Raw genomic sequence first — 27,373 nt, 5'->3', positions numbered from 1 at the left:
AGTAAAACCCTAAGACAAGAGTCATTCTCATTCAAACCACTATGCCCCAAATGATGGCTTTTCCCATAGCCACATTAATGCAGCTCCCTAGCTTATAGACTCTAATATCTCTTACAGTTAGAGAAGGATTGCATAGAAATGGCTGGAGGGACAGCTGGACTATAGGTGAAGGCCCAGCAACTCTTCTCATGTCCTCCATGTCCTTTTCCTATGGAGGAATGTCAACAGTTTATAGGCCAGATTGGAAGACGTCTCTGGAACCAAAGACAACTTATCTGATGAAGATAGTGGCTGTGTTGTTCAGAGGAGTCCATTCTACAACAGCGTCCTCACTGTAGATCATGGCTGGTCAGTCGGGGAAGCTGGGCAGCTCCAGGGAGGACTGGCTCAACCAAAGCCCATCACAACATACTCTCTGCACCAGGAGCTTCCCAGAATCCTGCTTTAAAACTAGTATCAAATCAGTAGGGAGGCAGAGAGGCAGACTAGGATACCTAGGAGCAGATGGCTGCTGTCATCACCCCAGCTCCGACCCACAAGCAATCAATAGCCCAGATCTGTGCTGAATCCTTCTTTCATATTTATCCAAGCCCTTAGAGGACAAGGACAACTATTGAAGTACCCAATAAAAAGTGAGCTCATCACTATTGGCCAGGAGACAGAAAGGAAGGGGAGGAGCTTGTGGCCCTTGAGGGGATAGTGTCTGTGGCCCGTCAGCTGTACATACCCAAACTAGGCAGAGCCCACTGCGTGACCTGAGTAACCTTTCTAGACTCCTGGGAGCTCTATCCACAGTGAAGACATAACAGGAAGTGGCAATTGGGTGGTTCCCTATGGTATTATTTGCCTGGGTCAAGAGGTTATTTCCTCAAACCACCCTTGTGTGGAAACTGCGGCTGTGCTGTGGTGATAGGAAGCATTTTTGGCCAATCAGCCTAGCTACCATGAACCAAAGGAGGGGTAGAGGCAGAACACACTCATGTATCCACGTAAAGGAGAACGTGGAGGGAATGTGGAGACCTTCACACCAAGGCTGAAGGTGAGCCAGCCTGCAGGGTAAAAGAGAAGACGAAGTCAAGGTTAATTCCTCTGTGGCAGATTTGGCGACAAACACAGCCAGGGTCTGAGGTCCACTATGGCCTCTCCTGTTCTCCAGTAGCAGGTGTGCACCTGTCCATCATGAAGGTGGCAGTTAAACTCTTTACTTAGTCAAGCTCGGTGGAGTCGTCCCCATTTACACTGTGGCTGTGAATCCTGAACACCCCACCTTGCACTTTAGTGACAGTGTTCCTGGGATGGGAAGCTAAGACTGGACTGAGGGAAAATGGAGGAAGGTGATGAACCACTCCAGGAACCTGCGTGTCATGTGAACTTTTCCAGATGAGCATCTTCTTACTCAGTCAAGGTACCAATGACAGACCAGCATGTGCCTCTACCCAAGTCCAACATAGTGAGCAATGACTTGGGTCTACTTATCAATGGGTGACCCCAAAGCAGCCACGTCAATCTCACCTCAGTATGGATTATAACTTCTGCATGGCTACCTAGATGGAGTTCCTCCTTTTGTTAAGCTTCCAACTTCTACATACTCTAACACTCCCCCATATCATATAGAGATGGGTCAGATTTACGCTGAGCTAGAAGTGTTATAGGATATTTAATCATATTGTGAACCCCAAGACTAGAAAAACCTTGCTGTGGTGTGGTTCAGCCCTAACACACTAGCCCTAGTATACACTAGAACTAAATGAAGTCAATGATAGGTCAAGGGGCAGAGCAAGCAACCAGTTGACAGGGGGTGAACATAAGAAAACCCAAGAAAGAGAAAGGAGGGACATTGAGTTGAAGGGAATCTCAGACAGTGTGGAGAAGGAGAACAGAGCTTTTTCCTTCTGGGATGTTGGCTGAAGAGGAAGATCAGTTGGGTTCTTTCTCTCTGAGCTAGCAGACTTTCACCCCAGCATCTGGCTCCTGAGTCTTCACTGGTAACATTGAATGGCTGGGATTTTTGTTTTTAAAATAATACAGACTAGAGTAGCTAGAATTGTAGGTGATGTTTGTTGTATGACCTTCCCCAAGCCTTCCCTCAGTGGTAGAAGGCCAACAGGACAGACCTTGATGATCTCTTAAAAGTAGTCACAGCTGCTCCCATGGAGATGGTAATGGCTGCTGTGCTCATCAAGAGGTACCTGTGGATGTCACAACATTCACTAGTGCTAGAACTGAAGCCGCTGCTTGGGAACAGAGACCTCCAAGTCCCTCGGTTCTGACACGTACCCTATGAACACAAAGAAACACAAGTCTGTAGCTATCGAATGCAGGGCAGCAGGTCCTCTGTCATTAATATGCTCTCTGGAGTCCTGATCTGTCTATATAGATCTGTCTACATTTTGAGTAGGGGAGGAGAAGCTCTCCCAGGGCTAGAAGTTCAGGGCTCTTGAGTACCTGAGTACCGGCAGAGCCAGCACTATTGATAGTTCTGTGATGGATAATTTTGGTTGTAAACTTGATTGGATCTGGAACTAATGGATGCCCCTGGGTGGGTTTTTCCCAGGAGCATTAACCAAGGAGGGAAGACCCTTCCCATGAGTGGGCCCAGATATGAAGAGGTCTGAGGGAAAAGCAGTATTTTGGCCTGCCCACCTTTGCTCTTGCTGGTGAGTACATCTACCGTGTTGCTGTCACTGCTGCTGTCATCTTTTGCTGACATCAAATGAGATTGAGTGTGTTCTGGGCGATACAGTCATGGATCTTCACCAACATCAGAATCCAACTTCTTCGGGCTTCCCATGTAAACCGAAGAGCACCAGCTCACCAGGAACCTTGTAGGATTTCCATACCTGATCAGGAGAAGTACTAAGGCATCGAGCCTCTTGGACTGAGCAGCTACCATTTTTTTTTTAGCCTCTCTGGCATGCGGATAGCCATTGTTGGACTACCCAGCCTGTATCATGGAAGCCGATCTAGAAAGTTCACATTCTATTAATTGTTCTTTTCCTCTAGAGAACCCCAACACAGTCCTAACTAAACACAGCACCAGACCCTGACAACTAGAAGTCCCTTGCTCTCTAGGCTTTAGAAGCCATGGGCTTATGCCTCAAGGTGCTCAAGCTGGAAGTTCGTTGCCCTGGACTTTAAACACTAGTCCCTCTGGCACTTAGCAGCTACTGTAATCCTCAGCTTCCAGCAGCAGTGAACAGCAGCATCTCCTGGTATCGATGGCTCCCAAAATAGACCTCAGGTGCTGGGACCCTCAGCCTTCGGCGCTGAAGCCTCGCTATCTCTCTGGCACTCTCCCAGCCACAACGGTCTGCAGCTTCTTATCTCTGGCTGTTCACAATCACCCATCCTTCCTCAGCCTTGGCTCCCTGCCCTCTCCAACTCATTATCTCCACCACCACACATGGCACCCCTGCCTCTGCTGTTTCAAGCTCCTTAGCCACTCTCTGGGTCCTGCTCCTGGAGCTGCTCTGTTGTGTCTACTGTTTTCTCTCCGTGCTACCAACCCAGCCCACTCCACTAGTGACAAAGACTAAAAGCCCACCAAAAAGACCACTGGCCTAATGTTACAACACTACATGGAAGCCCAGCATGCACAAGCATTCGTGTGTGTGTGTGTGTGTGTGTGTGTGTGTGTGTGTGTGTGTGTGTAGTTAGAAAGGGAGCGTGGTTCTCTGCACCAATCACAGTTGTCCTACTTACATACTTAAGTATTTGTAGCAAGCAATGTCTTTGCCTGGGCACCAGAGACGACATGCCTCTCCTCTGGTGTGGACCAAAAATGGCAGCCAGGGAGGCTTGTAAGGTCAAAGGCTGAATGTAAGCTGTTTGAACCAGTCATGGCTAGGGCAGTATCATCTGGAGCCTGAATTGTGCTTCAACAGCAAGCAGCTATGGTTGTATTTTAGCTTTGCCAAGGCGCTGGTGAAGTTTTCAAAGCTATGGGGCAGCCATACTGCTGTATCTTCTGTTTGCTTGGTTGATGGTTATCAGCGCTAGGGCAGCTAGACACTGGGGATGGACTTAACAGCCTCCTTTGGGAGTCAAATCACCTTGGGGCTGACATCTTAGCTAATTTAAGGGAAAGTAATAACAAAAGGAGTGCTTAGCATAAAGAGCTGTCCTTAACACTAGGACCAACACTTTAACCCCTGGGGAATTAGCTTATTTATGTCTCAGCAAAATCTGGGCAGCTGGGAAGTGGGCAGGAAGTGGCTCCTTAAATTGCTCGGATGCCCCGGGAGTTTTGTTACAGGAGCTTCCTCTAGGAAGCCCCCTTGGATTTCCTCACCTGGGAAGAACTCAAAATCATTCACTTTCACATTGCAAGCTTTTGCAGCCCTCGAGCTTTCGCTTTTGGTTTTGGGTTCTTTATCTGTTTATTTTTTGTTTGTTTGTTGGCTCGAGGTCTCCTGCAGCCCAGGGTGGCCTGTAACTCACCATAGAATTAAAAATGACCTTGAGTGCCTGATCCTCCTTCCCAAGCCTTTTGAGGTTGAGACCAAAAGCACGGGGCCACCACATCCAGTTTGTGCAGTGCTGGGACTAGAACCCAAGAACTTCGTAATACCAAGGACACGAGTTCTACCAACTAAGCTACATATCCCCAGACCCTAGACCCCTCATTTAACTTTGTACCGAGCAAAAGGAGAGGATATGGCTGCCCAGGAGGGTCACTTTTCCTTCTATTCATTACTGGACTTGGGAAGTCTTGGGAATGGGATGAGAGCAGTGTGTCCTTTCCACCTTTTTCTTTCCTAGACAGGAGCTTGCCGAGCCCAGGTTGACCTTGAACTCTCTCCATCTTCCTGCCTTAGTCCCAAGGACTAGGATTACAGCTGTGTACCACCATGCCCGACTCCCACAACTCTTTTCACTCTTTTCCTGCTGTGGCAAATGGGCCATGAGCACATAGATGCCCTTGGCCAAGAGAGGGATGGATGGGAGAGGTGCAGCTGCTCGCGCAGTGAGGGCCCCATGTAGCTGAGCCGCGGAACTAGAGTGTAGGGACAGCACGGAGCCTGGGGTCATCAGAACAGTTCCACTTCCTTCACATTCACTCACTGCAGAAAATAGCTTCTGTCTTCGGATCCAGCTGGCTCCACAGGCATCTAAAACAACCCTGGCCACAACCCACATTCTTGCTTTGTTCCCAATTTTTAACACTAGAAACACTGAAAGGTTGAGGAGTTCACTGTGGCGCCCGGTTCTGGTTCGCAGTTTGGCTCCTCCATCTCCAGAGTCCTCACCGTCACTGGACAGCACTAAGATCCAATGAGAACCATGGAAGGCGAAGAGGCTTTATAAACTGCATACTTGAGGGTCATCTCACTGGGATTTGGGAGAGAGTCCAGCTACAAGTAACATCTGGTCCTTAGCTGCTGGCCCGAGAAGGCTCAGCCAACCCAAGTCCTCTCTCCAGATTTGGGAAAGGGAAACATTTCAGATCTTCGCTGTATCCCAGAGAGGCAGCAGCCTTATTATGGGATGCGGAGCTCCTTGTCTGCCCCGCAGAAGGAAGGCCCGTGGGGAGTCCATGGGGTCAAACGCAGGTCAGAGGGCTAGGATCTGTAGAAGTGGAATCATGTCCAAAGTGCGTGTCACCTGGCAGTACTGTGGGCACCCAAGTCACTCCTGTGCTCAGGTTCCTGTTTTTAGAATCTAGACTATTACCTCTCTGGATGCTATTTAAATCTTTGCACCTGCAATTGGATGTGGCAGGCCACAGTGGCGTGGGCATCCGTGGGTAAGAATGGCCCAGCAGCAAGAACAGAAATGGAACCTAATGTAATGTAAGCTGAGAGGCGTCACTTGGGGCTCTGCCACTGGAACAGCTTTGGTCTGGTGGAGCCTGGGCTGCCCCAATTGGGGCTGGGTCCCTGAAACTGGTCCTCACACTCCTGCCTCTGCTTGGTCCATTTTAGTCAGGCTCTGTATCCTTTGCAAAGACTACTGCCATTAGCTGGTCCCAGCACTTCACTGGGCCCAAGATAGAGGGGGAATTCAACGGCCTGCAGGGAGTTCGGGTCTGGAGTGGGGAGAAAGTCTATCATTTTTGAATGAAGACATTCCAAAGGGACTCTTACGCTCTCCCATTTGACTACCCAACTTGTGAAACACATTCCTAGGAGTCTCACACTGGGAGAAACGGGAGAGTAGAGCTTGGGGCTTTGTGGCAACCAGAGAACTAGAACCTTGTCCCTAGGAAAGAGATTTTACACAATTCGGAAAACTTCTCAGACCACCTTGCAGGAAAGACTGGAGCTTAGACAACAGTGACCAGGACTGCTTAGCTATGCCTACCTTTTGCTCTTTTAAACTTCACCAGCGTGTCCAGACCCTGAAGATGCATTTGAGAGAGGGGGTATCACTGGACCCATTTGTTCCCCTTCCCAATGTGGCCACATTGAATTAATCTCCTTTGCCTGCTTTTCACTGTTACTGTGTCTTCATTTGTCCTGTTAGGGACATATGGCCAAGCCTGATTCGTTAGGGAGGTAGATGCTGACTTTAATACCCATGATAACAGACTCTTTCACTAGCCTCCTTCTTAGGGGTCTCTCAGTAGGGAAGACGATTCTCAACCTACTGAGCCTCTCTCCTCAGCAACCCCTCCATCCCAGTGAACACTTAGAAGAAAACTTCATCCCCAGCTCCCCAGGGATTCTTGGGCCCGGGGAGAGCAGGTTGCTGCCCCATGTGCTGTCTGCTCATTTTTGCTACAGAAGTCTACAGAGTACCCCACTATTCTGCATCTTCACAACTCTGTGAAGCCTCAAGCAGCTGGCCCGCAAGGATCCAGGGTCCATGTTTGGTAAAGGACCTGCTGTGGGTCACAGACTGACAGGATCCGTAAGAAAGCACTTCGTAGCTCACAGGAGCTCCTCTCAGGAGCAATTGGGCATCCAAGGCACAGTAGGGAGAGCCCAGCTAGCATCTGCTGCAGAACTTCACATCAAGTTGGGCTTGTAGGCTAGCAAGTGCAAGGCCCTGGGTTTGGTCCTCAGCTCCGAAAAAAAGAAAAAAGGGGTGGGGGATGGGCTTGTAGGGCCCTAAAACATCTTAGGTGGTAACTTCATAAGTGCACACAACTAGAGGGGATGGGGCTGTGGCCCAGCGGACTGACTGCTTATCATATCATCTTAGCACCACGTATATGCAACATGATTGTATATGCCTGTAATCCCAGCACTTAGTAAAGGGAAGAGGATCAGAAGTCCAAGAACACCCCTGGCTAGACAATCAGTTCAAGGCTAGCGATAAGACTCTGCCTTTAAATACCAACACCAGCTGGGGTGGTACCACCCTGTGGTAGTCCTGTGTGGTACAAGAAAGCAGTTTGAGCAGGCCAGTAAGCTGTGCATCTTTATGACCTCTTTTTCAGTTCCTGCCATTAGATTCCTGCTCAAACCCCTGCATTTCTTCCCTCCACGAGGGACTACAAACTGTAAGCTGAACTAAATCCTCCCCACCCCAAGTTGTTTTAAAGGTCATGGTGTTTTATTAATTGGTAAAATCCTTTCTGCACATGCATGAGAACCTATCTTTGGTCCCTAACACTGACTTATAGGCAGGTGTGATCACATGTAACTGTGATCCCATCAGTAGGAGATGTAGACAGGGGGATCTCTGGAGCTGGCCAGTTACTCCAGTCTAATCAGTAACTTCTGAGGTCAGTGATAGAACCTCCCTAAAATAACAAGGTAGAGAGTGATCAATGATGGTGTCTGATATTGGCCTCTGGCCTTCATAAGCACTAGCACACACACACGCGCGCACACACACACACACACACACACACACACACACACACACACACACACACTTACACACATAAATAGAATAATTTAAAACCCAAGACACAGAGGTGTGCCTTTTCTCCTGAATCTGAGAAAGAATCTGAGCTCAAGAGCTGCCTAGGACAGCCCTCAGGCTACTCAGAGGTAAGATTATTTATTTAATCTATGAGAAATAAAAATGGTACAGAATCTTATATAGCCCAGGCTGGCCTCAAATCTCTAATTCTCCCGCCTCCATCTCCCCAGTTCTGGGATTTCGAGCATAGAAAACCATCTCGTGGTTTATACTGTGTTGAGGATAGATCTGGGGTGTCCTGCACGCTAGGTAAACATTCTACCAGCTGAGCTACAATACCAATATAAAATGGACTTTAAAATTTCAGGTCATGGATCTCTTATCTAATAACTTGAATATGTCAGATGGACCCCTGCTACAGTGTCAGGACACAAGGGTGATGAAAAGGCTCTCCCTGCCCCCAGCCCTACTCACTCAACCCTAAAAAAGGCTTTTCCTGCAAAGCCCACCCTGCTCCATGATCCTTGGTGGAACCACCTCATCATCTCATCTTCCTCAACTTCCTCCTCCTCCCTCTCCTCCTCCTCTTATTCCTCCTTTATCCTCAGCACAGGGAAGTCATGTCTTCCTAAAAGCTAAAAACCCAAATAAACATATTCCTCAAGAATCCCTGCCCTGCTGGCACCCCCACCCGATTTGACTCTGACTCTAGTCTGTGTCTGGTATGCTCTGCTGAACCTAGTCGGGCACTATGGATGCCCCACAATGGCACAAATGGTCAGGTCCGGAACCATTCTCCTGGCCATTCCAACCTCACATCCTCTTTCCTGTTCCTCCCATCCAGTGCAAAGTTGCATAACAGCTGAGGTGAACTCATAGGACCCAAATCCCTGCAGTGGCCCAGTCATCCCTTCACGTCCATCTTTCCATCTTCTGTCACCAGATGGAGCTCCACAGAGCTGGGCTATGTGAATTTAATGTGGCTTTCACACTTAAATAGCTTCAGCACACAGGCAGTGTCTAGGGATCATGAGCAAAGATGAGGAGGGAGGGGAGGGAAGGAGGGAGGGAGGAGGGAGGGGGGAGGGAGGGAGAGAGAGAGAGAGAGAGAGAGAGAGAGAGAGAGAGAGAGAGAGAGAGAGAGAGGAGGCACAGCCAGAGCAGTTAAAGACAGAGCCTCCTCCTAGTGGGACCCCTCCAGTCTTGTCACTGTGTTGTGACTCTTCTTCCCTTACATGTGGTGTTCATCTGGGAAGACTCCTCCAGAACACACAGAACACACCTGACTGGGACACAGTTTCCGTACCAGTCACTTCCATTGCTGTGACAAACACCTGACAAAAGAAACCTAAGGAAGAATTTACTCCGGCTCACAGCCTGAAGGTGCACCATCCCTCATGGCTGGGGAAGGCATGGCAGCAGGTGTACGAGGTGGTTGGTCACAGTGTATCCACAGGTAGAAAGCAGAAAAAGGTGAATGCTGACATTCAGTTCACTTTCTCCTTATTCTGTCCAGGACTCCAGCCCATAGGTCAATGCCACCTGCAATCATGGTGGGTCTTCTCCCTCAAATTTACCCAGTCTAGAAACTCCCTTCGAGACACGCCCAGAGATTGTTTCCATAATCATTCTAAATCCCATTAAGTTTACAATCAAAGCCAACTCTCACAACTTCCCTTCTAGGTTTAAAGGCTCTGCTGAATTCTGGGTATTCTTCCCCTGTTCAATGTGTTTCTCTGAAGCTATGATAAACCAACCAGAAACAACCCAGGGAGGGAGAAGTTTCTTTCAGCTTATGGGTCACAGTCTGTCACTGAGGGAACTCAAGATAGGAGAACAAGACAGATCTGAAACCAAGACCCTGGAGGAACACTGCTTATTGGCTTGTTTTGATAGCTTTTTTACATAGCCCAGTACCACTTGCCCATGGTGACAGGACCCACAATGGACTGGGCCCTCCTACTTCAATTAGCAAACAATAAAATGCCTTCCACACAATATGAGGAAGCCAGTTTCTCAACTGAGATTCCTTATTCCCAGGCCTGTCTAAGCTTGTGACACGATGACAAAGATCAACCAACATGTCCTCCTCCCAGAGGCCCTGACACCTCTCTGAGAAGCTTCATTCACACTGTACCACTATGGGTGACTTTTCTGTCAGTGGACCTAGGGGACTCCAGGACTGCGATGTGTCACATGAACTTTGGAAAATACCCTAGCTCTCATGATTTGAAATATCCAGAGCTCCTGCCATTGCTGCAGGGATGGAGTGCTGTTTGAACTATCACTGGAAAATGCAGTTCCTCCTCCCAGCTCTGACTGTCCCTCTGGTCAACAACATCATCAATGACTGTCCCAACAAGCATCATTTCCCATCTACAGCTCCAGAGATGGCATCCAGTCTGATGGATTTGTGGACTCTGGGAATCTGGATGAGATTGTAGGGGACATGTGGCCATGCTATCTGGGTCCTCACATTATGCCAGGACCCAGCCAGGCAGATTGCTCCCACCAAAGGCTGCAGGATGAATGGTGCACAGGGCTCAGACCATCTCAGAGGTCAGTGGTATAAAGCAGCACCATGTAGGGAGACAGTGAGAGAGGTCCTCATGTGTGTAGCTTAGAGACCTCTCAGGAGCCCTGGGGTCTGCATGGTATAGACCCTGAGATTCAGTGAGATGGTCAACGTAAGAGTGAGACATGTGTCCCTTGCTCTTCTGAGCTCGCTGTCTGCCATATTGCCTTTTCTTCAAAATTAAGATTTATTCATTTCATGTGTCTGAGTGTTTGGCCTACATGTATGCATGTGCTCCACATATGTGTCTGATGCCCACAGAAGTAAGAAGAGGGTGTTGGCTTCCCTAGAAATGGAGTTACAGAAAACAGAATCTAGGTATTCTGCAAAAGCAATAAGTGCTCTTAACCACCAACTTATCTCTCCGGCCTGCTCTTGTTTGTTTGTTCGTTTGTTTGTTTGAGAAGTGGCCTCATGTTTCCATGGTTCCAATTCATTACATAACTGAGGATGACGTTGAACTTCTGATCCTCTTATCCCCACCTCTACCTCCATTCATCAATCTGCTTGACTTACGCAATGCTGAGTGAAACCAAGGGTTTGTACAAGCCAAGCACGCACTCTATCAACTGAGACCCAACCCCGGCTTCCAAGGCAGTCTTTCCTTGAGCCTTAGAAGCAGAAGAGCAACAAAGAAGCGTAGCTTGCATTGGTGTTTAAACTGTGGACTATTTGAGCCTAGCAAATTGAACTTGCTTTTCAAATTCTGTTGCGATGCCGAAAAAGCTGTACCAGGCATATCTGAGCAGCTGTTACCCTCAGCCCAAAAGACTGTTCAGCCTGCATCCAGCCAGAGTGAGGCAACAGAAGGGACTGGCCTTTACTGCTTGATGTGGCCTGAATGGGAACTCAGACTTCTGATTGACCTTCTTCAAGGAGAGTAAGGCCTGGGCAAGGAAGTCCACAAAGGTGCTTTACAGCCAAAGCGATGGAACACGATGAAACCAGCTCAGAGAACTAGTTGAAAGTGGCCTTCCCCAGAGCTAAGGAAGCCTAAGGCACAGCGACAAGACCATGGCCATGACTCACTCGGCCAGTAAGACAGGGTCCCATCTCTGGATAGAGCAGCTCTGCCCGTGAGCACCTACCTACTCAGGTCTCACTTGCAGGAGGCCCCCAGTCACATCTCCATGAATAATCATACAAGGTGTGATAAATGCCATCTGTCATTCATAAAGTGTGATGTTGCCTTTCTACAAAGCCATAAGCAGCCCTGGGGCTGAGCCAAGGAATGGCCTATAAAACCCTGGATAATGACCTCATGCACGCCTTCCAACATAAACGCGATTGCAGGCAGCTGTTTGCAGAATTTATCTGTGGGCAATAATTTCACACCCAGCCCTATTCCAGCGACAGTGCCCGGTCCCCTCTTTGGCACTAAAGCATCTGGGTCGTGCTGATCAATTGTGGAACTTGCTCTCTGATGATGAATAAGAGGACTGCACTCACACAGACCTTTGCTATCAGACACATGCAGGTGGCTAGAAGCTGCGTCCCCCCTCCCGATCCTCTAGAGAAAGAGGAAATGTTCCAAGCACACAGTTGCTTGTTTTCTCAGGGGGAAGGGGGTATTGGCAAAAAGCAAGCTCTCCTGGTGGAACGTGTATCCGTAACTTGCCTGTGCTCAGCCCTCTGGTCCTGATCTCTCACGGTACGAGAAGGCTTTCAGGGTTTGGCAGGGGAAAGAGAGCAGAAAGGGGTAGCTAGCGAGTGGCTGTGGGGCTGCAGCTGGACCACCTCTCCCCTCCCCTGGCCGTGCATCCACCAGTGCTTCAGTGGGAGGGAAGAACAACTGCGGGGCACAGCCCCACTCTCCGCACACCAGACCCCTGTGCCAGCTCCAGGTCTGACACACAGGGCACCGGTGCAATTCTCCGTGATTGACTCACAAACTCACACTCGACGTTTGCGTCTGAATATTCTAGCTCATTTGTCTGATATTTGCATTTTCCTCTCTAATCACCAAACCTTCAGACTGCGTTCATGCATAAAATGAGATGCAGCGAATGTCTTTTAATTTTTACCAAATGCCTTCTTCTGGGGGTGATGCTGGCGCCTGGGGCAGGGCAGGAATGGTATCATGAACAACTTGAGATAAAGTGTTTTATGAGTCTTACCCACTTTGCCAGTCATTGGGTGTTGGAAAACGCTAGAACTCCCTGTTAAGGATGGCAGTGACCTATGTGACATCTTTCATCCTTGGGTCCCCACCCACATACTCTGGCCCTCTGTGCTGCAGGGCTACAACTTCTGCAAGATTCGGCGACTCCCCCAATACCCTTCGCTTGTCTCCCCGATGGGTCGGAGGTGCCTCCTTGCATGTTTACGGGAAAGACTATACAGGCTGCCGATGCCTGGGAAGTGGAGTTCCCTTTGGGGTTCTGAGTCTCTTCAATGAAATAATTTAGACTGGGATCTCCAGGATCCCTGTTGTTTCAGAGAAAAACAACAGGGGAAACAAAATGCAAATCCTGTCGCTTGCCAGAGAGGAGGGGCAAGGCTGAGAGCCCTTAAGTCAGGCACAGAGGTCAGAGTCAGTCAGGAGAAAGCCCAGGCTGTCAGGGAAAGCATGTTTAGGCTTTTAGCCAGCCAGGGGAAAAAAAAAAAGATAAGGAGAAGGGAAAATTTGCTTAGTGTCTGGCCAATTGAGTCTAGAGGGCACATGACTCCAGGCTCTTAAGTCCCAGGACAAAGAATTATAACCAGAGGCTCAAGGTTAGAAATCAAGAAAAATTATATTAAAAAGAGAACGTGCTCCCTAAAGTGGGCTGGTGAGTGGAGGGGAAATCCCCCGAAAGCTGTAGGCTGCGACGCATGTGATCCTTGATTGGCTATTTTCATGGCATCTGCCTTTCTTGAAGAGATGGGTTGTCTCACACGCGCTCTCTTTAGTCACAAAGCCCAGGTGAAGGCCTTCTAGCTTAGCATTCTGTTTGTTGTATGAAGCCCACATGGGGAAGGATCTCTGTCTGTCTGTCTGTCTGTCTGTCTGTCTGTCTGTCTCTCTCTCTCTCTCTCTCTCTCTCTCTCTCTCTCTCTCTCTCTCTCTCTCCCCCCAACCGGCTCCCTTTATATGTCAATACTACAGTTTCCAGCCCCCACTTCGTGCCATACTAGAACTCACACTGCCATAGTGAGGGTGAGTCAGACACCGGGAATCCCAGCAGCCAGGCACGGATACTCACGGGAACTGCTGCCTCTGACATCCACCAGGTCAAACCGAGGCTCTCCACCCGCTCCTCAGAGGTTGCAGTTGCTCTGTTCCAGTCTGGGACATGTCCACCCTCTGCTCTCTCCTCTCTCTATCCTCAGGGCTTACTCTTCACGTGGCTCCCTTCCCCTCCAGTACTTCTAGTTCAATGACTGCTCACTGGGAAGTCTCAGAAGCAGGACATAGAATACACTAAGGCCGGGCTCCTGGCCCAGGACCCGGCACTTGGCTGAGAGTGGAAATGTGCCTTTGAGGGAATGGACCAGTCTGTGGGCAGCAGACTGTGGTCACTGGCCTCTCACCAGATACGCCTGGCCCTTCAGAGCTGGGATGTTCCACTTTGTGATGAAGAGTGGACCCCAGCAGCCCTGGAATGAGAGTGCTAGCCCAGATGTCCTGTAGGAACCTGAGTACAGGAAAGCCCAACAGAGAGAGCCTGACAGAGAGAGTGTGGGTGCTACTCTCTCATTAAGGGAGCTATTCTAAAGAGACACGTAGGTCCTTCCATTTGGCTCTCAGACTATTGAAACAATGGATGCCAAGGAAATGAAATTTACCCCAGGAATTTCACACTGAGAGGAGGTAAGAGCTGAAGCCTGGGCCAACCAGACGAGAATCTGTCTCCCAGAAAGAGATTTCATACAAGTCTCACAATCTGTCAAGTCGCTGTGCAAGGGGACCAGCACAGAGACAATGATGAGGGACAGGACCACACCTTGTCCACTACTTCTCCACGTATAGCTCTTCCTCTCTATTTAAAGGTGACCCTCATCTTAGGACCCCAAAGATAGACTTGGGGTGGACTGCTGGCTCTCTCTGCCCATCTTCTCAATGTGGCCACATTGAACATATCTCCTTCATGCTAACATAGTAACTCTGGTAACAAGGTGAGCTGAGGGCAGTGCTCATGGTAGTGATCCCAGGGTGCCCAACTCCAGCCCTGATCTCTGGGGACCCAATGTGGTACCTGGCAGAAGCCCCAACTGTCCAAAGGCCCCTGAGTTTCCCTGTGAGCAGTCATGTGATGGTCATCCCTCAATCCACACCTTGGCAGGAAACTTGCTGTCAAAGGAGGCAACACCAAGGTCAAGAGTCAGCCATCACTTACGGGGGGCTGGATTTGTCCCCGAGGTGCCATGTTCCCTAGCTAGCTCAGACCTTTCCAACTTTGCAAACCTTACCCTGATACCTTTTCCACCAGAGCCTGAATGGTTTGACTCCTCCTCGTTGCCTTCCTCCCTCACTTGCTCGTCCTGTATGTCAGGAGGGCAAAGATAGCAAAGCAAAGACATCATGTCTACGGGCTGATCCAGGCAAGACCTGGCCAACAGAGCTCAATTACAGGGCTGTGCCCCGTCTGACCACCATCTTGCCTGGTAAGTCAAGGCCACAGAGCTCATCTGTCCTGCTCTGCCTTTTCCAAACCTGCTCAGGCCAGAGTGTCTTCAAAGCCTTTGGTCAGTTCTAGCAAGGGAAGGAAAGGGACCTTGGCGGTCAGTGTGACGCCTACCATATGGGGTTCACAGGAGACAGAGCTAAGCCATCAGAGTGGCTCAGTCACTGCCGTCCCCACAGACCAGCAGAAGCTAAGAAACAAGAGAAGGGCTAAGAAGATGGCTCAGTCAGTAAAGTACTAGACTTGCAAACATGAGGAACTGGGTTCAACTCCCAGAATTCACATTAAAAAAAAAAAAGTGTGGCAAAGGCATGCTTAAATGCTAGGGCTGAGATGGCAGAGACAGACAGATCCCTGGGGCTTGCTGCTTGGGTCTAGCCTGGTCGATGAGCTCCAGGCCGAAAGACTGTCTCACAAAAGCAAAGCCATGACACCTGAGGTTGACCTCTGGGCTTGGCATGCACACATGCATGTACACACACCCCTCCTCTCTCGTACCTAAATGCACATGTGCACATGCACAGTACAGACACTGGCCCCTCCCCCTCCCCACTCAGCACACAACACACAACCTAGAACCTGATTCTTCCCATCCCCCTCCGTCAAGGCTAAACCCAAGGACTTGTGGTCTCATGCACCACCAGGCATGACCCACTACGCTTGCTACTCACCAACAAAGGCCATGTACTTCTACAATAGCCTGAGGATACCTGACTGTGCTTTTTCAAAGGGCCTGGAGCAATGTAGCATGGGGGACAGGGGAGAACATATGGCCTGCCCACCAGCAAGCACCAATCTCCCGAACGAAGGCATCTATCTGCAGTTTACTTCCCTCCCAAAGAAAGGACAAAAGCCAAGTATCAACCAAGCCAACCCCTGAGGAAGGCTGACCTGTGTTCTCTGTAAGGTAGACAGTGGGAGCCACATCCCCTTCCCAGCTCCCAGCCTGTCAGATGCAATGGAAGTACATGTAAACTACCACATATGTAATATGTGAAGGAAGACACGGATCATATCCATGGTTTAAGTACTGACGGTGAAGGCATGAGAACCATGACGCCTAGGAAGAGTCAGAGAGGGTCCTGAGGGTGGGGTAGGGTGTGAGAGAAGATCCTTTTAGTAAAACATAGATGAAGATCCATTAAAAATGGGGGAGCATTCAGCTCCTCTATGCAGAAAAGCTGCTCCAGGCAGAACCACAGCTGCACAAAGGTCCCGGGTTAGGAGCCTGCCTGCCCAGGAAGCAGGAGAGAAAGACAGGTAGTTTGGGAAGAGAGGGTGATCTCAGGAGTCAAGAGCAAGGATTTCATTCCAAGGAGTTTAAGTACTGAACTCCGAGTAGCCTGTTCAGTTCATCTCTCAGCGAGGCTGCCAGCTGCATGCAAAAGGGATGAGGGTCCTGGTTGCATGGGAACCCAAGAAGTTGTTCAGTGGCTGCTGTCATTGACCCAGAGTGGGAGGGTGGCCGTGCATACTGGAGTTGGTGAGGCTTGCTGGCTTGAAACAGGTTTTGAAAATTGAGTTCACAGGGAATTCGTCAGGCATGGCTTTGTAGCTTGGCAATCATGGGCTAAGTAAACTAGCACAGGCTAGTAGAGCATGGAAGGCAAGCAATGGTGTGGAGGCGCCATTGCTGTCCAGCGCTCAGCAGTGACCAGGCTTGACACAAACACAGAGGGTAGCTGGGAGTAACCACAACTTCCTCATCTAGGGCAGGAACAAAGATGGAAGTCAGCAGAGAAACCTGAAGGGCAGCAAAGGTGCTCTTGGGACTGTGCATGGTAACACACACTTGCTATCCTAGCACTCTGGTGGTTGAGTCAGAAGGGTACTTGCAAAGTCTAGGTTATCCTGGGCTACACAGAAGTCTTGAAACAGAAGTGTTAAATAATTATGGGTGAAGCTCGGTGATGCTGTGCTTGCCCACTGGACACGAGGCACCAGATTCCACTCAGGAGAGACCAGTACGTGCAGACAAGTTCACCATTAGAGGTTATCTGTCAAAGGGAATGAATGCCCTAGGAAAAGTTTCTCAAGGAGCAAGGACATACCAGGGAGATGTTCCCTTCCCTATGAAGCAGCATGCACAGAGCCTCACAGGCCCAGCAGATGCCTTAGCCACAGGAGGATGACCCTGCTTCTTCCAGTTTGTTGAAACTCAACAATGAGGGGAGCTGGGCATTAGCAAGAGTTCTTCAGGCCTGATTGAATATCAGGTGCCCTCTTTGCTCCGTGAAGGGAGTGAGGCATCTGGCTCTCCAGGGCCCGTCTGGACTGGGTGCAGAAGCCTGGCTCTGTATCTCTTGCTACTTCTTTGCATCCCTTCTGTGAGGCCCATGCTAGCCCCCAACTCGCTACGTAGCCGAGAATAACTTTGAACTCCTGACCATCCCGATTCCGTCTTCCGGTGCTAGGATTACAGCTGTGTGCTATCATGCCTGGCTGGCCTTGGCTTAAAATTACATTCTTAAAAACGTGGGCCCGTGTGCACAGGTTGTGTGCACTCATGTGTGTTTGCAACGCAGCGTGTCTGGAGGTCAAAGGACAATCAGGTTTGGTAGCAAGTGCCGTTAGCCATCTTCCCAGGCCCCGGCCTCCACGTTTTGCTGTTTTGGTTGTGAGCCTGGTCTTTAACAGCTGGGCCATTTCTCCAGCATTGGCCTACACTTTTCTAACCAACCCCACCACTTTTTTTCTTTTCCTTTGCGTTCTTTCCATCTGTTCTGTGTCAAGCCAGCCCTTCTTCATTTGGGCATATTTTACTGCTTTTTCTACATTCTCAGACTGAAAGCTCAGTCCATTCATTCCAAGTCATTATCACTTCTAACAAATGAGGCCTCCCCCCTGGCTTTCCCCCAGTCCCTCTGCCGGCTTCTTGCAGATTTTAATAGGTTCTGCTGCTGTCTGTGTGCATTTGTAAGTAGGGCTGTAATTTCCTTTTCAGGTTCGCTGATGGCCTAAAAACTTGTGGTTTTTATTTGTGATACCAACTTCCAGGTAGAAATATTTCTAAAGCTCAACGATATCACAGGGCCTCCCTCGGGTTCTGAGAATCACATGAGCCCACCAAGGGAGTCTGCTGGGCGTGCACATCTTTGCAGCACATGCCAGCACGAACGGATCCATGTGCACCTGCTCGGGGCTTATGTGGCATGCATGTGCATGCTACAGAGGCCCCAGGCGGATGCACACATGTCAGGAGAATCTGCAGTGCACACTTAATAATGCACATGTACCTTCCAGATGCTGTCTGCATAGCTCAGTGAGTAAAAGTACCAACCCTTTGGAATTCCTGGACATTTTTACTATGGTCCAAAGGCTTTAATAACTACTTCCTGAATGATGGGGGAGGGGGATAAACGCTGTATACAAAAAATATAAAATGAAGTCAAGCTTCTCAATTGTTATATTTATATAATTCTGGGTTGTTATTGATGGTGTTTTCTTAAGCCAAGTTACCCTCGGTGCCACAGTAGCTCAGGCTGTTCTGGAACCTCCTCCTGCCTCTGACTCCCCAGTGCTGCCACCAAGCCTGTGTCCCAAATCCCTCTTTGGTTTCTGGATTTGATCCTTTTTTTCACTTAAAGCTAAGGAGTCCTGTTTTTCAGAGTCTTCAGACTGAGGCTAAGGAAGGACGTCTCAGATGCTGACCAATGGGCTACCCAATGGCCTTGGATGGCCACCGTAAGAGCTGTCACGCCCATATCCCAAATCCTTGTCCCTCAGACTCAGCCTAGAGGACTCAAATGCCGTTGAGGTCTTCCCCATTCCCAAGGACTTTGACTAGATTTTCAGGGTGAACCTGATACCAGGGCCTGTTTCCCCAATAGTTGTGAGATTTTATGGGAAAGGAAACCTCAAAGAGCCATCAGAGTCCTGTAAGTGGAGGGCGGTCTTGGTCTGACCCAGTGGGCCTATTGCTGGCTGGGCAGCTTCAGGTCTGACCAGGGTATGGAGTCCAGGAGACAGGACAGCTCTCAGATCATACGTCTTCATCCTGGGCCTGTCTGGACTGTCCTCTTCCTGTTTGATGGGAATGTCTGGCACTCCACACCTGATTGGTCTCAGTGAGCCTTGGAGAAGTGGGGGTCCCTCTACACACAGACAGTGTATCCAACACACCCAGGTCAGTCACCCCAGCCCAGTATACACTGAGACTTCCCTGCCCAAACTTCCCTTTGCTATGGTGTCATCCATGCCCAGATAACCACTGCCTGGATTTTTTTTTCCAGCCATGTTCCATTATTCTAAACAACCACACACACCCAGCTTCTTTCTTTGTCACATGGAGGCAGGGCTCACCTTAAGCAGCGTTGTTCCTAAGGTCAGCGCTGGACCTCTAGGACGGCCAGCCAGGGCTTATAGCTTTTGGAGATTTCACTGTACACAGCATCTCCCCAACTCCAGCAGTTCCAAGAGCAATAGGCAACTGGGGGGGTGGGGTAGAAATGGAGAGACACTTGTCAGCCCACTGCTCTCAGCTGTCCCCGGGGAAAGAGCCCTCTAGAGCCAGGCTCTGAACTTGTATATAGTCCATGTCTACCCACAGGGCCTTGCTCTCAGTTCACAGGACTTCCTTTCACAATCCCACAATCCTTCTGGGGGTCCTCATGGCCCCGAGCCCACCCTCCCCACTGCTCTGTGCCTAAGCAGCACAGGTCTTCCAAGGCAGATCTCCTTGACATAAGATGGTGGACAGATGGGTGACAGAAAGAGGTGCTCATGAAAGTTTCTTCAGGGATTCTGCGAGCTCCTGCGTTAAGAGCCCATGATTTGTCAACCACCTAGCAACTGGAAGTACGTGGTGCCAGCATCTCCACACTGAGCCCCACTTCCCCACTCTCTCTTACATGTAGAAGTCGGGATAAAATGGCAAATGTGGCTATAGGACACAGGATGTATCCGCATCTAACCGTAGGGGTCCAGGATATGCCCCGTATGTCTGCAGGGTATGTCCCTATATAAGTACATGGCATGAGGATATGACTGCATGAGATTACAATAAGCCTCCACTGTGCCTCTTTAGCAAATTGGTTATTTTGTGCTGCTCGGATACACAACAGGCTCATGGGAAGCTCCGGAAACAAGAGGAGTCTTTTCAGTGGGAGATTTCAGTGGATCAAGATATCTCTCTCTCTCTCTCTCTCTCTCTCTCTCTCTCTCTCTCTCTCTCTCTCTCCCTCCCTCCCTCCCTCCTTCCCCCCCCCTCCACCTAGAAAAAAAAAAGCAAGATTCCCTCAGTAAAGACAGGTTCAACTTTGTATGCTGCCCTGATTGGCCTCTCCACGCTCTGTCATGTTTGGGGCATACTAATATTCCACTCTCTGGGCTCTGCTTCCCTGTTTTCCTTCATCCCTCCGTCGTCCCTCAGCCACTCATATTGGCCTGCTGTGCTTCGTGACTTCCTAGAGATGCGTTGAGCTCTAGGATTTCTTGCTTGGAGTTATTTTAGCTGTATTCCCAACACAGTTCCATCCCTCTTAGCCTAGCCCACTTCTGAGGTCTCTCGTTTTTCTCAACTGCTTTGGTTCCTGGGACCAAACCTGCCTACAGCAAGTGGAAATCCCCAGTCCACTGCGGATTCCAGCTCTATCTGTGCCTACAGGTGTGGTGACTCAGACCTCAGGTTCTGGTACCCCGCTTTGCTCACCCTATAGACTTTTCCCCTTTCTGGAACTTTCTCTACCCCTCTGAGGTCAAACCACTAACAACAGCTAGGAACATGGCCTCATTCCAGTTCTGTCCCTACCTTCCCACGGCCTGCCTCAGTGGAGTCACTGTTTGGGCCTACAGTCACTGCTTCAATCTCCCTCCAGCCCCTCAAACTCCTCGCTTGGCTTTAGCTTTGTAGGAGGCCTTCATGCTCAGGTGTGCCTTTGCGCAGCAGTCCTCCATAGACACCGTATGCAGACTGACAGGAAGGCTATTCCCTCAAGCACAAGTCGACATTAAGGGTACTGCCTCAAGGGCTTCCCTGGCCAGCCTGATAAAGTACCGGGCTCCCCTCAGCTAAGCCTGGGCACTTGACATGTTTCACAATGGCTTACTAGAGCTCCACCTTGGTGGCAAAAACTGTTCCAGAGCTATGCCCTGGGTTCTGTCAGGTGCTGTATGCCAACATCAGGGTCCTCTCTTCAGGCAGGCAGAGTTGGGTATTTGCCCAGACAGCCATAAGGTAGAGAGGCCTAGTGAGCCTCAGTTCTTGTGTGTGTGTGTGTGTGTGTGTGTGTGTGTGTGTGTGTAGTTGTGCCTGTACATCTGTGTGAGTATGTCTATGGACACTTGTAAGGTCATGTCACTGGTTTTCCTTGTATGTCACCTCTGTGTGTATGTGTGTACCTGTTTCTGTCTCTGTGTCTGTGTCAGTATGTCTACATGCCCCTATGTGTTTGTGTCTCTGTGCCACCATTTTTCCTCCTGTTCCCAGATACCTGTCATCTGTATGGGTCTCTGTGTTAAATTCCTCCTCAGCTCGGAGTACCTGGGGCACAGAGTGTGTCCCACCTTCCTCTGAGGGAGAACGATACCTTCAGAAACCTTTTCTGCATGAATCGCCTTGGCCTTCCTGGGGCCTCTGGGTGAGGCCATGAGAGCAAAGCCTCGTGTGTGACCCTCTGGGAAGTGCCTGGATCCTGGGGAAGCACAGAAGGCAGACAGCAACGGATGCTGCTGCAAAAACAGCTCTACTGCATTTAACTGGCTACAACACCCTGCTTCCCTAGGGCAGGAGCTGGAGAGCCAAGGAGTCACACCGCTGTGGTGAGTGGAGTGTCCAGGACACCAGGAGACAAGGGGAAGCCTCCAGCAGCAGGTGCCTCTGCCCCACGACATTCATCTATCTCCAGAGGTCCCAGGTTACGGGTGCTTCCTTCCTACTCCCACCTCAGGACCACCATCTCCACACACAAACTCATTGTCTGTGTAAGCGGGAGGGTGCGATGAATGCAGAATGTCTCAGTTTCCTTGACGTAAGCCATACCTCCTTGGGGAGTGCACCTCTGTTTGGACCCCACCCACTGCACTCTTGGGTTTCCACTATGCTCTGCTGCCCAACACAGGTATCAGCTCCCGTTACAGAAGTGTGGAACTCCACCCTCTCTTCCTTTCTAATGGCCTAGGCTGCACCTCTGCTGACCAGCTAACTGGCTGTGAGCCTCTTCTTCCCTAACAAGCAGCTAGTGGGCGTCTACTGAACGTCAAAACAGACTTGTCACCGAATCTTCAGAAATAACAGGAGCTGTGTACTTGATTCATAGGGAACTCAAGCTCACTCAGTGCATTCCAGGGCTAGGGAGCACAGCCAGGAGAGCATGACAAAGAGGGGCTCCCTAGCGCCAGGCTCCACCTCTCAGTCCTTTACACAGCAGCCGGGTTGGGCTTCGGTGGAAATCTGCAGGTGCTTGAAGCCGGGAGGTCTGCTCAGCTTGTGGATCTGTGGGTGACCCTCTCGCGCTTACCTTCCCAGAATTTTAAACGGAAATTCCCATGGATTCCTACTTCCTACTAGGGGTTGGGGATCCAGAAGCCCTGTGGCCGCAGATGAAGCCACGTGGTGGAAGCAGATCTCTCTTTAGTGCGCACCCCGATTTAGCATCCCAGAGGGCTGGCAGCGAGACGCGCCCCGCCCACCGCCCGCGCATCCGTGCCACTCAGCCAGGCCCCGCGCAGCGCCGCTAGGGTTAAGGCGCAGGCGTGTCCCCTGGGGTGGGGTGGGCCCGGCAGCCTTGCCGAGCTTCTGGCGTCCCCTCGGATTGGGGCCCACTCCCCCGCCGTTTTCTCCGCCGCGTGGCAACGTCGTCCCTTCGTCCTCCACCTAGCGGGCTGCGGGAACCCGAGGTGTCAGGACACCGCCCGGAGGGGAGCTCGTCCGGCCGCGCAGACGCCCCGCGGGCTCCGGGGAGGGACTTGGCCTGCTTTCTGGTCTCCAGTCGCCGGGGAGGAGTCGTGCGGCTGCAGCTGGCGGAGCACGGAGCTTCAGGGACGTAGGCGACCAGGCCGAGAGCCGCGCGCACAGGGCCGGAGCCCTCGCTGCCTGCGGGTTCCCAGCCGGGCCTCCGGCTCCCGGCTCAGCGAGCGCGGAGGAGGCGCGGCGACACCGCGGGGCGCGGCCAAGGGGAGGAGAGAGCAGAGCGCGGGCTAGCGCCCGGCCGGCCGGGCCTCGCGGGGCCAGGGCTCCGCCAATCTGCGGGCGCTGACGCGGGGGGCGGCTCCGGCGCGCTCGGATATCAGCGGGCCGGGCGCGGGGCGCCTGGAGCTCGGCGGTGCGGGCGCTGCGCTCCGGGTCGGCCGGCTGCACCTGCCAGATCGCCGCTTCTCCCTGCGCGCCCCCTCGCGCTCCCCTTCTCACCTCGGTCTCTCCAGTCGAGTCTCGCAGCCACAGCCTGACAGCGCAGAGGAATCGCTTTGTTGCCCGCCCAGCACCAGGCATGGCCCAGCGGGAGTACCACGCTCTGGATCGGCTCAGTCGCGCCCTGGCGGGGATGAACAGCCGCGCCTTCTGCTTACACGCCCAATGAGTGTGGTCGCCGTCCCGGAGACTCTCGTCTGCCTCTGCTTTCTCTGTCACCACTGCCACCCACTCCACCGACGAGTGTCACTGGCCGACCCCCGAGATGGCCTGGAGAGCCGGTGCTTTGGTGGCGGGTGACCTCCACGACGTCCAAATCTGGGGACAGCCCCCGAGCTGGTAGCTGCTTGTACACCGAATGGACCTTGACCCGCGAGTCGTTGCCGGCTTGGTGCCAAGCTGAGGGGCACCGGTGGAGCGCGCGTCCGGAACCCCCCAAGCCCACTGGCCTGCGCGGTCATGAAGATGATCTTGGTGCGCAGGTTTCGCGTGCTCATCTTGGTGGTATTCCTACTGGCTTGCGCTTTGCACATTGCTGTTGACCTGCTACCCAAGCTGGACCGGCGCGCCACAAGATCCCCCGGGGAGCCCGGCTGCTCCTGCGCTCAGCCGGCAGCAGAGGCAGCTGGTCCAGGCTGGGCCCAGGCAAGGAGCCGACCGGGAGAGTCCGCCGGTGGCGACGCAGGCTGGCCCAACAAACACACACTGCGCATCCTGCAAGACTTCAGCTCAGATCCAGCCTCTAACCTCACCTCCCACTCCTTGGAGAAACTGCCTCCTGCAGCGGAGGCAGTGGATCACGCTCCGCGGGGTCAGGAGCCGGGTTCCCCGCCACCCCGTGACTCCGCGCACCGGCCGCTGCTTCGAGACCCTGGGCCCGGACCGCGGGTGCCGCCCCCTGGCCCCAGAGGGGACGGATCGCTCTTAGCCAAGTTGTTTGAGCACCCTCTGTACCAGGGGGCTGTACCTCCTCTGACAGAGGGCGACGTCTTGTTTAATGTGAACAGCGACATCAGATTTAACCCCAGAGCAGCAGAGAATCCTGACTGGTGAGCACAGAATAGAAGGCTGGGGTGGGGCTAGCGCGTCCGACCCTTCGGGAATTAAAAACACCCCCCCCTTACAAAGCTATTTCACACGCCAAGCATTTTGTGTACCTTTGGGGACCCTTAGGAGGAGGCTGGTAGGGACGCCTGGTGGGCGGGGCAGATGTGCTTCTTGCCTTTGTCTCTACAAGGATTCTAGGGAGAAGGGCTGATGGGATTTGGGAAGCTCCCAGTGCCCTGGTGTGGGAAGCTGGCGCCCCACCAGAAGCCAGGGGAGCCCAGTGCTCCACCTACAAGGAAGCCTGCTGGCCAGCCCTGGCGATGGCTGAGGAAGCAGATGAATGAATATGTTGGAGAGGCAGCCAGGGAGAGTGGGAGCCGCCTTCCCCTGGGAGGGGTTGGGCTTCTGGCTCCTGAGAGCGATGGGGTGAGCTGTTCAGGGTGGACATCTCCAGAAGGCCTGAATGTACCTAATAAGTCTTTTAAATCCAGTCACCGGGGACAAAAGCAGCTGAGGAGTGATGTTGGCAGCGTGGAGGCCTCTCTTTGTGACCGCTCTGCCTGGCTGTAGAGAGGAAGGGGAACCATCCTGGAGTTATCTTCGGAGCTTTGTGCCCACCCCCACCCCCACCCCCACCCCCACAGCTGCACAGATCCAAATAAGCCCAGCAGAGTGAAATATTAACCACCAGCTGGCTAGAACAAATAACCTGCAAAGGTCCCGGGCAGCAGGGAGAGAGTCACCCGTCCAAAACAACCTCAGAAATCCTTTCTCCTCCTGGAATATGACCAGGCCCTGTGCCTTGTGTCTGCACATGTGAGCCGTTTGGTTGCTTCTGGTCTTGGCTGGCCAGAAACCAGCCAGCCAAGGCTGCTGAGAGAGCAGTGAGGGTGTAGTGTCTTGGAGGGCCCTAGCCCTCCTTTCAATTCTAGTGGGGACAGACTGGAGTTGAAGGATCCTCACCTGTGAGTGAAGCAGAGCTTAAAGCCGTCCCTCTTCCCCTCCAGCCTAGCAGACTCCCGGAGGGTCTGCTCCTCCTTCACACAAGCTCATGGCCAGAGAAAGCAGGCGGCAGGTCTTCCCTCTGAACCTGGGCTGGACCGACTCCATCATCCAGCCCTCCCCACCTTACGGCTGCCCTCGTAAAAATCAAATGTAGGCCTTTGCATCATTCCTGCCCCTGTTCTTTGGAACAAAGGCAGAAAACTGGGGAGGTTTCTGGCTGACTGGGTGTGCCTACGACTTCCAGTTTGTCTGGTCCCAGGAGGAGCGGACAGTCCCTTCCCACACACTCCCACCTGACACTGTTGTTGTGGGGGGCACTTTTGGTGACCCCGGGACAGAGGTGTTGGGATAGCGCTGACGCTCTGGGTCTAGGCTAGTGGTAGTTAGGATTGTCTGTGGCATCTCTAGAGGGTAAATAGGAATTACAGGCCTTGAGGTGTGTTATTAGGTGGTAGAACCACAGCCAGGGAGGAAAGCGCAGACAAGGCACTGTGAAGGCAGCTTTTAGCCAACCTGTACTTTGAACCCAACATCGCAAGCCCTGACCCTCAGGACCAGCACCCCACAGTCTTTGGCCTCTTGCCTCTCTTTCTACTCTTGACCGTAGTCTGCCTCGGTTTCTTGCAGGCCGCTGGAAGGTGCTGAAGGTGCAGAATTCTTGCCGACTGGTGAGGCAGCGGTGGACCTCTATCCTAACTGGCTCAAATTCCACATCGGCATCAACCGGTATGAGCTGTACTCCAGGCACAACCCGGCCATCGATGCCTTACTCCAGGACCTCGGCTCTCAGAAGATCACCAGCGTCGGTAGGTAGCCACCTGCTTGTCCTTGGTACGAGAGTACCTTGGTGTGGATACACCAGGACTATGTGAAGTTGGCCTCCTATACAGGTCGATGGCAGGGGAACCACCCTTTGTGTTGACCCCTGGTAGGGTATAAGCAGATGTGTAGACCCTCCCTCTCCTGTAAAAGAGCACCCTGATGACCCATGCAGCACCTCTCTCCAGCACCTGTGCATGGGGCCACCCTTGTCTCTCCTGCAGGGGCAGCTAGATTGCATAGCTTCGCCAGGGCCTGAGGCTCCCAGCCTGCTCCCTTCAGAGCTCAGCAGGGACTTGCGGATCTCACCAGGGGAGGGGAAGGACAAAGTCAGAGCCTGGGTATCCCACATGTTCAAAAGGAACATCCCCAGGATTTTAAGATCTACTAAGACAAGAAAAGTTTTTTTTTTTTTAATTCAATTTTGCAATGTCAGGAGAAGACTATATTGGAAGCAGTTTCTGGGCAGCTCGTTATCAGCTTGTAAGCGATCGAGAGGTGGCATAGGGCAGGCTGAGGGCTGGAGCTGTGCAGGAATGGCCCTCATGTGCCCAGCTGCACGTGCTTGGATAGCCTGCCATGTGTCTTGAAAGCAGATCTGCTAACAGGCACCCTCGGGTTATGGGCTTTGGTCCAATTGCTGACATGGAGCAGTTAGAAGCTGCCTGCCTGCCTGCAGCACCTACCTTTTTAGAGGTGTCTGGAGCTCTGCTGAGCTTTATGCTAGGCTCTTGCTTGGTAACAAACAAACAAACAAACAAACCAACAAACCTGGACCCACAGCTTCCTCCAGCGCCAGTTCACCTAATGAAAAAGAGTCTTCCAACCTCCTTCTTCCTGCCAGAGTGCACCCCCCACCTGACCTGTGAAGTCCATAGGTTTCAGACTAAGTGAGGAATAGTCCCTCTTAACACTGGCACTTGGTTACAAAGAAACCATAGTGCACGCCCCTTTCTTTCTCTTTGGAGCAGAGTGCATATTAAAGACCTATCTAAGCTGGACATGAAGGTGAAACCTGTCATCCAGCCTCTTAAGAGGCTGAGAGGGGAAGATGGAAAGTCCAAAGCCAGCCAGAGTAACTAAAAGATCCTTTCTTAACATAAAAACTGAAAAGAGAACTGGGAATTGAGCTTAGTAGCCCCAGTGAGGGGGCTGGGG

The 27,373-nt window shown here is 51.6% G+C and overlaps 1 protein-coding gene across 1 annotated transcript in view; it reads left to right on the top strand.

Annotated features, from left to right (window-relative positions):
- The first annotated feature begins 23,133 nt into the window (after nucleotides 1-23,133).
- The window catches only part of Fam20c (FAM20C golgi associated secretory pathway kinase), a 57,255-nt gene continuing 53,015 nt past the window's right edge, over nucleotides 23,134-27,373 (top strand). The window contains exons 1-2 of the mRNA XM_032886717.1: nucleotides 23,134-24,393; nucleotides 26,024-26,202. Coding sequence (XP_032742608.1) covers nucleotides 23,804-24,393; nucleotides 26,024-26,202 — 769 coding nt within the window. The 5' untranslated portion in view covers nucleotides 23,134-23,803. The remainder of the gene's footprint in view (nucleotides 24,394-26,023; nucleotides 26,203-27,373) is intronic.

This window comes from Rattus rattus, chromosome 16 (genome assembly GCF_011064425.1).
Source record: "Rattus rattus isolate New Zealand chromosome 16, Rrattus_CSIRO_v1, whole genome shotgun sequence".
In the NCBI taxonomy this organism is placed as follows: domain Eukaryota; kingdom Metazoa; phylum Chordata; class Mammalia; order Rodentia; family Muridae; genus Rattus; species Rattus rattus.
This window is presented reverse-complemented; position numbering and strand designations above follow the sequence as displayed.